Source organism: Tupaia chinensis, unplaced genomic scaffold (genome assembly GCF_000334495.1).
Source record: "Tupaia chinensis unplaced genomic scaffold, TupChi_1.0 Scaffold000239_1, whole genome shotgun sequence".
Taxonomy (NCBI): domain Eukaryota; kingdom Metazoa; phylum Chordata; class Mammalia; order Scandentia; family Tupaiidae; genus Tupaia; species Tupaia belangeri.
The window spans coordinates 1302213-1312591 of NW_006159717.1; the positions used below are offsets into that span (position 1 = coordinate 1302213).

The 10379-nt window shown below is 40.6% G+C and overlaps 1 protein-coding gene across 7 annotated transcripts in view; it reads left to right on the plus strand.

Annotated features, from left to right (window-relative positions):
* The window catches only part of ZMYM6 (zinc finger MYM-type containing 6), a 60353-nt gene extending 51152 nt beyond the window's left edge, over positions 1 to 9201 (plus strand). For 3 of the 7 annotated variants that reach the window (XM_027771947.1, XM_027771948.1, XM_027771953.1), the window contains one exon: positions 8731 to 9201. In XM_027771947.1, coding sequence (XP_027627748.1) covers positions 8731 to 8979 — 249 coding nt within the window. In that variant the 3' untranslated portion in view covers positions 8980 to 9201. Of the gene's footprint in view, positions 1 to 2257; positions 2283 to 6422; positions 6458 to 8730 lie in introns of those variants that run through there. The other 4 variants (XM_014587894.2, XM_027771950.1, XM_027771951.1 and 1 more) reach the window with 4 other exon arrangements.
* Positions 9202 to 10379: the final 1178 nt, after the last annotated feature.

A 10379-nucleotide genomic window follows, 5' to 3' on the forward strand; every position in this document is an offset into this window, starting at 1 on the left:
CCTACAGTGAAAATCTCTCCAAAAAAAAAAAAAAAGAAAAATAATAATGATATTAGCAAATGGAAATAAGTAATTCTTTAAATATAAAAAAAGAAATAGTGGGACCAGCAGATGGTGTAATATTTGCATGACTGGACTTCCACATGGCTGACCGTGATTCAAGTCCTGTACCCAGAGGCTTGAAACTCATATCAGGTGCATGTGCGTGTATGCCCAAAATCCTGAGAGGAGAATGGAGGGGAAGGAATTGCAGTGTGCCCATCCCCGGGGGAGCGATTTCTTGCTTTCTCTCTGTCTATGGTGAGCACACGCACCTTAGAGCAAAACTCTTTAAAAAAAAAAAAAAGACATAGTAAAAGTACTAGGAAAAATATAGGGAAAAAAATTATTTAGAATGATTTGACTTAATTGTATTTATTGTTACTATTTTTTAATTTGACAAGAGAGAAAAAGTGAAAAAGCAGGTTGCTGGGTCTGGGATTTGAACCATGGTTTATCATGTGGGAATCCAGCACTTTAACCATGCCACCTGCCAGCCCTCAGGAAAATTTGTAAAGTGTAGATAGATGTAGGAGAGTTTTTAAAAATGTGTCACAAAACCCAGAAACCATAAAAGAATCAATGAGAGGGACAGCAGGTGGCATGGCAGGTAAAGGTGCTGGACCCGCATATGACCAGCTACAGTCTGTTACTGGACCCGGCAGCTCGCGCTTGCTCGCTCTCTCTCGTGAGTGCATGTGTCCTGTAGGAAATTAGAAATAAATAAATGAAATTAAATACTTTAAAAAATATTTATTGATTTTGTTATTATTTTAAAATTTATTTTTTCTGTTTTCGGAGAGGTTTTTGCTTAGAGTGCGTGCGCTTGCCAGCCAGACAGAGAGAGACATAGAGACAGAAAGCGAGAAATCACCCCCCCCCGGGGGATGGCCATGCTGCAATCCCTTCTCCTCCATTCTCCTCTCGGGATCTTGGGCACGCACACACACGCGCCCGGTCTGAGTTTAAGCCACTGGCTCTGGGACTCGAACTGCGATCGACTACGTGGGGGGAGTCCAGCGACATAGCCATTACACTAACTGCTGGTCCCTTATTTTTAAATTGGATCAGAGAGAGAGATAAAGGGAAAGTGAGAAAGCAAGTCTCCAGGTCCGGCACTTCAGTTGTGGTTGGCTATGTGGGAGTCCAGCACCTTAACCACCATACCACCTGCAGCCCCAAAATGAAATAATCCTTAAAAACAAAAATAGGAAAATTTAACTGTATTTCAAAGCCAAAAGACAAATGATAAGATGAAAAGGTTGCAACTTATGTCACAAAAAATTAGATTTGTTTTTTATTATGTAAAGACCATCTATGATAAAAAAAAATCCCAGTTGGAAAATTGGCGTAAGTATAATCCATCAGTTTCCAGACCTATACATAATAGTTCTTAAACATATGCAGAGAGATTCAGCTTCAGAAGTAGAGAAATGCAGGTTACACTTGTAGGTTAATAGGGTTATCAGAGAGAAAATGGACAGATACCACTGTTAAGGCATTCTTGCATCTTGTCTGGAGGGGTGAAATTGGTGAAACTGCTGCAGAGGGCAATGTAGTAGAGCCTGTTAAGATCTAAAATGTAGATACCATTATCCCAGAAACTCCATTTTTAGGGAACTTATACTTTAGATATATTTGCACATTTATGACATTAAGTGTGCACAAGGATATTAATTGCAGCTTAAAAGAAAGTTTATCCCAGGCTAGTAGGTTGCGTGGGGTTAAGGTACTACATCTCACATGGTCAACTGCGTGGTTCGAATTCCAGGGCCAGCAGCTTATAAAATGTGTGCATGCGTGCACGTGCTCACCACCCTGACGGTGGAAAACGGAGAAGGGACTGTACACTACTGAGCCCCGTTGCAGGAGTGCTTTCTCTCTTTCCCTCTCTGGCAAGCACATGTGCTCTCTGGCAAATTAGAGAAAATGGAAAGAAAATACAGCCCTGTGTGGGCAGAATCTGAAGTGCACCCTTTCCCACCCCACACCTATTCACGTGGCTTGGCAGGTGGAGTCCTTAAACAAGTGCACACAGTGGCCTTGTTGGGTCTGCTGTTAAATCAGGCATGGTGTATCCATCCAGTGGAATAATGCGCAGTTGTTAAAAAGAATGTGACAACTTGATATATACAGACATAGAGCAATCTCATGTATCTTGAGTGAAGACATAATGGGACCAGCAGATGGCGTAATGCTTATGTTGCTGGACTTGCAGGTGGTCAACCACGGTTCGTGTCCTTGACCTGGAGGCTTGAAACTCCTACCAAGCTACATGTTTGCACATGCCGTAAATCCCGAGAGAAGAATGGAAGAGAAGGGATCGTAGCATGGCCATCCCCCCAGGAGTGATTTCTCACTTTCCATCTCTGTCTTTATGGTGAGTGCATGCACCCTCTCTCAAAAATCTCTCTCAAAAAAGAAAAAAGACAAAACTACATAAAGCACACTGCCATTTAGGTTTTAAACATGCATATAAATATACTTAAATTTATGAGAAGTCTTCTGAAAGTCATGGAAAATGTGTATTATGAAATGACTATGGATTTCAATTTTTTTGGTACCAAAACAAACCCATAATTTCATTACATTTTCCACGAACTTTTTTGAAGTCACTGTGTGTATAGATGCTACTTGGAAGGCAGCCCATAAATGGGTAATGCTGATTCCCTCTGAGAAGAACTGGATCTGGGGAAGAATTTTAAAAGGGAAAATTTTTTTCATTGTTAACTATTTGTATCTTTGAATTTTATGCCACATTATCTCTTCAAAAAATATGCACAGAATAATTTTGAGAGATTTTTGCTATAGGGCACATGTGCTCATGGGAGAAACAGATAGAAAGTTATAAATCACCCCCTGGGGGGAATGGCCACACCATAGTCTCTTTTCCCTTCTCCCTTCTCTCTTCTCCCCTTGGGATTTTGGGCATGCATACATATGCTCCTGGCATGAGTTTCAAACTGCTGGGTCTGCTGGGTCTGGGACTTGAACTATGGCTGGCCACATGGGAGTCCAGTGTATTAACCTCTGTGCTACCTGCTGTCCCCTGCACAGAATAATTCTTTTTATGCGAGAGGGCACATACACATGAAAGAGGAAATGAGAAAAGGCATCCCCCACCCAGTGGATGCTGTGATCCTTTTTCTTCCAACTCTCCATTCTGTCAGGATCCAGGACATATCCGTGGTATCTGGTGTGAAGCCAACAGGGCTGGTATTCAAAACTGGATTGGCTGCACTTCCTCAGTGCAGTGCCTGACTACTGCACTTTGCAGACACTCTAGAACTTTTTTTGAGAGAGAGATTTTTGCTAGAGGGCACATGTGCTCACTGGAGAAGAGAGAGACAGAAAGCGAGAGATACACCCCCCCCCACCCCCGGGGAGATGGCCATGCCACAATCCCTTCTCGGGATTTTGGGCACACACCAACATGTGCCTGTCATTTTTTTTTGTTTTTAATTTACTTTTTTTTTTGAGAGGTTTTTGCTATAGGGTGCGTGCGCTTGTTGGAAAGACAGACAGACAGAAAGTGAGCAATGACCCCCCCAGGGAGGATGGCCACGCCACAGTCCCTTCTCATCCATTCTCCTCTCGGGATCTTGGGCACACATATGCGCCCGGCATGAGTTTAAGCCACCGGGTCCAAGACTCAAACCGTGGTCAACTATATGGGAGTCCAGCGACATAGCCATTGCACCAACTGCTGGTTCCATTTTTTAAAAGAATTATTTATTTATTTTTATTTGTTGTTATTGTTTAATTTGGCCAGAGAGAGAGAGAAAGGGAAAGCAAGAAAACAAGCCACCAGATCTGGGGCTAGAACTGCAGTCAGCCATGTGGGAGTCCAGTAGCCCTCAACCATCACATCACCTACTGACCTCAGCCCGTCATGAGTTTGAAGCCACCAGGTCCAGGACTTGAATTGGCAGTTGACTACTTGGGAGTCCAGTGATGTAACTGATAATGCCACCTGCTGGTTCTTTTATCTTTTCTTTTCTTTTTCTTTTTCTTTTCTTTTTTTTTTTTTTTTTAATGTTTTTCCCATAGGGTAAGTTCTCTTGCTGCAGACAAAGAGATGGAAAGTGTGAAATCACTCTTCAGGGGAGATGGCCACACCACGATCCCTTCTCCATTCCCTCTTGTGATTTTGAGTATGCACACACATGACACCTGGCATGATTTTCAAGCCACTGGGTCTGGGACTCGAACTGTGGTCAGCCATGTGGGAATGCAATGTCCTAACCACCTTGCCAACTGGACCCTGTAGAATAATTTTTGAAAAGAGAAAGCAAAACAGGGGAGTGAGATATAGATGGCTCCCAGACATAGATGGTTCACTGACATAAATCATAAGCAAAATAATGCTGACCCATGGAAAATACTTATGACTTAAGGTAATTTTCTGCTTATTGAGAATAAAAAGTTTGATATAGTACTCTGTGGCTAGGATGTTGGAAAACAGGCATACATATAGTGCTAATAGTCATATAGGGTTTTTTGGACAGTAAGAGGGAAAGTGAGAAATCTCCCCCCAGGGGCATGGCCATGCTGCAGTTCCTTTGCTTTACTCTCCTCCTGGGATCTTGGCTATGCACGCACATGTGTCTGATGTGAGTCTCAAGCCACTCGGCTCAGGACTTGAACCATGGTTGGCCATGTGGGAGTCCAGAGATGTAACTGCTATGCCATCTGCTGGCCCTGTGATCACATAATTTGATAAAACTTCTATGGCTCAGAGCAATTTGGCAGTGGCATCAGAATTAAAATCATATACCATTTATATTTCTTTTCTTTTTTTTTTTTAGGAATTATTTCATTTTGTTTATTATTATTATTTTAAAATTTGACCTGAGAAAGGGAAAGCAAGAAAGCAAGCCACCAGGTCTGGGACTCGAACTGTAGTTGGCCATGTGGGAGTCTAGCACCTTAACCACCACACCACCTGCTGGCCTCCCACCATCCACATTTGTAAGACTTTATTCTGTAAATGTGATGCAGAGTTATGTTATACCTCCAACGTAGCTGCTAGGTGACAAGAGCAAGGGTGCCAAATCTTGCTAATAACGTGTCATCACTGGTGTTCTGAAGTCACTATTGTTTACATAGACCATCTCTATAAAGATGTATGAGAAACTGAGCCAGTGGTTGTGTTCAAGGTTGTGTTGGATAGGTGGCAGTCATTTATGTAGTCACTTTTATGCCTTCTGAACTTTGTACTGAGTGCTTGTGTACTGTGTGTGGTGTACTCCGTATGTGTCTGGTTGTGGTACTTTAAACAGGGTCTTACTACGGAGACATCCTCTTTCCAGCCTCTTGAGCAGCCAGGATTGCAGGTGTATGCCCTGACCTTTGGCTCTTTGGTTTGGGTGGAGAATTGAACCTGGGCCTCCTGTGTGGCCCCAGTAGCATTCAGCACATGCTGCTGTGTCCAGACCTCTAGTCTTTTAAAAGTAAATGGAAACGAGGCCGGCAGGTGGTGTGGTTGGGGGCGCTTGATTCCCACATGGCCAAACCTGGTGGCCTGCTTTCTCACTTTCCCTCTTCCTCTCTCTTCTCTCTCTCGCTCACTCAACTCTCTCCCTCTCTAGTCAAATTTAAATAAATAAAATAAAGTTAAATAAAGTAATTCTTTTAAAAAAAGTAAATAGAAACATAATTTCTCATCACATGTAAAACATGGTGCTGATCTTGTTTTTTTTTTTTTTTTTTTTTTTTTTAATCCATGGTAAATTTGGTATGCCAATGAAGGAGGAAGAGGGAGAGCGAAAGAAAGTGAGATGAGCATCCTCCATGGGGTCTGTTTATGCCATGATCCCGGATCACTCCATCCTGTCAGATGTTGTGCACCCACACACATGACTGGTGTGTTTCAGGCTGACTGGACCAGGGATTTGAACTGTGGTTGCCTTGTGGGGTCCAGCTTCTCTTGAGCAGTGCATTACTGCTGCACCAAGGAGCCTGCCCTTGTTTTTTATTTTTTTAAGAGATTTTTGCCAAAGGGCACATGCACTTAACAAGAGAGAGACAGTGAGAGGGAAAATGAGAAATCACCCCCCAGGAAGGGATAGCCATACCACAATCCCTTCTCCATTCTCCTTAGCTCTTGGGCACACACACACACCTGGTGTGAGTTTCAAGCTACTGGGTCTGGGACTCAAATCTCAGCTGGCAGTGTGGAAGTCCAGTGACGTAGTCACTAGGCCATCTGCTGGCCCCTCTTTCCACTAAGACCTGTAGATCCTGCACTGTTTGGCTTCTGTCTACGTACACAGATTTGCCATTCTCTCCCTGCCTACTGTTTCAGCCTTATTCTGGGTGTTTATTTATTTATCTTAAAATTATTATTATTATTATATATTCAATCACTATACCTCATTTAGCTTGTAGAGAGAATTTACCCAACATGAAATACACCTCAGACCTGTCCAGTTGAGAATATTATACACGTTATCATCATCAGGTAATAAACCATTTCTGTGTCCCACAAATGTCTTTTCTATTTTTCTTCCTAATTTCCCTCCCTTATACTCTTCCCCTTTCCCACCCTCCTTCCACAATGTCTCCAGTGTCCATAACTATTTTCAGTGCTTCAGTCTCTACCATAGAGTGCAGTTGGTACATGTTAAGTGGAGACATACAGTGTGTCTCTTTCATAACCTGACTTGCTTCACTCAGCAATAAAGTCCATATTCGTCCACTTTCTATCAAATGCCAGGGTCTTGTTTTTTATGGCTGAATAATAATATTTAGAGTATATGTGCCACACTTTTTCAATCCATTCTTGTGTTCGTGGACATTTGGGTTGGTTCCATGTCTTAGCAATTGTGAGTAATGCCACAGTAAACATAGATATGCAAGCATTTTTCTGACTGAGCATTCTCCTGTCCTTGGATAGATACCCAGGAGTGGAATTGCTGGATCATCTGGTAGTTCTTTTTGTAGGTCTTTGAGGAACCTCCATATTGTTTTCTTCAGTGGCTTGACTAATTTACATTCCCACCAACAGTGTAGGAGAGTTCTCCTTTCACCACAGCCCTGCCAACACTTACTATTTTTTGTATTTTTCATCTTTGCCATTCTGATGGGTATTCTAGGTATTTCTAAAGCGTGTCAAGCTTTTCTGCATTTCCGGGTTTTTGTACCTATAGTCCCTCTGCCTGGACTATTCTGACTTCCGACCTTTACTTGGCCTACTCTTGTGAATAATTCAGAAGTTCTCTGCTCAGATGTTTACTCCAGAATTAACCCTTCTCCATTCCATTGCTATCCATTCCCTGTGTTATTTTTCTTTGTAGTACTCATCACTCCCTGGAATTACACATTAGACATATGCTTGTTTTATCTGTTTATTTTATGCGTCTCACTCTAGATTGTGTGACCCATAAGAACAGGACTGTCTTGTTTTCTGCTGCACCTCCTGGGATCAGAACAGTGCCTGGCTCATAGTAAATATTCAGTAAATATTTATCGAATGAATAAACATGTTTTAAATACATTTCCCCAATCTGTTGTTTATCCTTTAGCTTTGTTTTACAAAGACCTTTGTTTACACAAATTTTAATTTCAAGATAATCAAATTTATCAGTCTTGTCTATTTTGTTTTTATTATTTTGTGTTTTATTTAAGGATACTTTATCTTTATTCTGGTCATTTAAAAATTCTCCAGTGATTTTAAGGTTTTAGTTTTTTTCATATTGAAGTTTTTAATCAATATATTTTTGGCTATGGTCTGAGACTGGACTTAATTTTTCTGAATAGCCAGTTGTGCTGATCATTGAAGATTGTTTTATGCGAGCTCATCAGCGAGGACTGTTTTATGCATTTTGACCATACTGTGGGCAAAATTTTATTCAAAATTAGTAAATGGGGCTATAATTGATTAGGAGAAATAGGAATTATTGTCTATTTTTCAAAGCTTTTTTTTACTATAACCAGTTCTTCAGAGAAATTATATTTCTCTGTATATATATCACCTGTCAAATGATAGCAAGTATAGTCAGTGATAAGATACTGAACAAATAAATAAATAAATAAATAAAACTTCTCTTTGGTTTCTGTATTTGTTGTTTTTTTAATAAGTTTACTTATTTATTTGCTTTAATATTAACAGAGAGGAACAAAATGATAGTGAGAAAGGAAGTAAGAAAGCATGCCACCAGGTCCGAGACTTGAACCACAGTCGGCCATGTGGGAGTCCAGCGCTGCTGATCATTGAAGATTGTTTTATGCGAGCTCATCAGCGAGGACTGTTTTATGCATTTTGACCATACTGTGGGCAAAATTTTATTCAAAATTAGTAAATGGGGCTATAATTGATTAGGAGAAATAGGAATTATTGTCTATTTTTCAAAGCTTTTTTTTACTATAACCAGTTCTTCAGAGAAATTATATTTCTCTGTATATATATCACCTGTCAAATGATAGCAAGTATAGTCAGTGATAAGATACTGAACAAATAAATAAATAAATAAATAAAACTTCTCTTTGGTTTCTGTATTTGTTGTTTTTTTAATAAGTTTACTTATTTATTTGCTTTAATATTAACAGAGAGGAACAAAATGATAGTGAGAAAGGAAGTAAGAAAGCATGCCACCAGGTCCGAGACTTGAACCACAGTCGGCCATGTGGGAGTCCAGCGCCCTTAACCACCATGCCACTTTCCAGCCCCCTGTATTTGTTTTTAACTAGGAAAGTACACAGACAGATGTCGTGAAACCTGTATCTTCCTGGTCTTTCCAACCTTTCAAACCTCTGAAGAACAAAGCTTTATTGTGCAAGCCCGTCACACAGACCAAAGCCACCTTGTGCAAACCACATGTGCAACACAAAGGATGCCAGACAGGTATGTGTGCCTGTGCTTCATCATGTACAGAGTTTGGTGTTGGGTTGCTTGGTTTTCGCATGTTTGTTTGTTTTCTAAGAAAGGAAAATAATTGATAATTGCTTTTTTTAAAGAATTATTTAATTTTATTTGTTATTGTTATTTTTTAATTTGATGGAAGAGAGAGAATGAGAAAGTGAGAAAGCAAGCCGCCAGGTCCAGGACTTGAATCGTGTTCAGCCATGTGAGAGTCCACTGCCTTAATTGCTGTACTACTTGTCAGCCCCAAGATTTGGTAATTTTATTTTTGAATTATTTAACTTTTATTTTTTAATTTATTTTAGTTTGACCAATGAAGGACAGAGCGAGAGACAGAGAGAGAGAGAGTGAGAAAGCAAGCTGCTAGGTTTGGGACTCAAACCACAGTCAGCCACATGGGAGTCCAGTGCCCTTAACCACAATGCCACTTGCTGGCCCTGATAATTTCTTGAATGTGAAAGCATTCATTAATCTTGGATCACATAAAATAACTCATTTCTTTTGTGAATTATTGTCATTACAATAATAACCACTAAATTGAATCCATATGCACACACAGCATCAGGTATAAAGTAGACAAGCATGTCGTATGTGGGTGCTGTTTTTCAAGTGTTTAGGGAAACTTTTGTAATTCCTAAGATAGAGAGTTAGTGAAGTGTTACTGATTGAACCTTAGTTTTTCCCTTAAACATCAGGGATTCAATTGTCAGTTACTAAGAGAACAGCAAATACAAAGGCACTTCAAACAGCTCATGGAAAAATGGAATTAGAGTTTGAGTTTATTTTGGTGCTAACAGAGTTTGAACTCCGCGTGTGTGTGTGTGTGTGTGTGTGTGTGTGTGTGTGTGTGTTTAGAGATTTTTAGGGTACATGTGTTCAATAGAGAGGCAGAAAGTGAGAAATCACTCCCCTCCCCCCCAGGGGGGATGGTCATGCCGCAATCCCTTCTCTTCCATTCTCCTTTCAGGATTTTGGGCACACACACATACATGTGCCCAGCATGAATTTCAAGCACTGGGTCCAGGACTGGAACCACAGTCAGCCATGTGGGAATCCAGTGAGGTAACCATTATGCCATCTGCTGGTCCCACATGTGTAGGTTTTTTTTTTTTTTTTTTAATAATCATTTTTCTGTGAACTTTTCGAAGATCTGCCTTGTACATCTGAAGTGTTGGTAATGATGAAAATTGTTTGAATTTACTCTTGACGGAGTTATGTTGTCCCCATCATGTTAACTAGTTTTAATCCCACTACCTTGATGTTTTCAATTACTTTAATAGTCTTCTTTGTCAAGTGTTTTTTTCTTGTTTTTGTTTTGCTGATGGTTGCATACACTTGCCAGAGAGAGAGAGGGGGACACCGGGAGAGGAGGACAAAGGAAAGCATTCCCCCGTGGGGCATGGTATGCCACAATCCCTTCTTCTGGGGGTTGATTTCTCACTCTGTCTGCCTCTCTCTAGTGAGTGCATGTACTCTA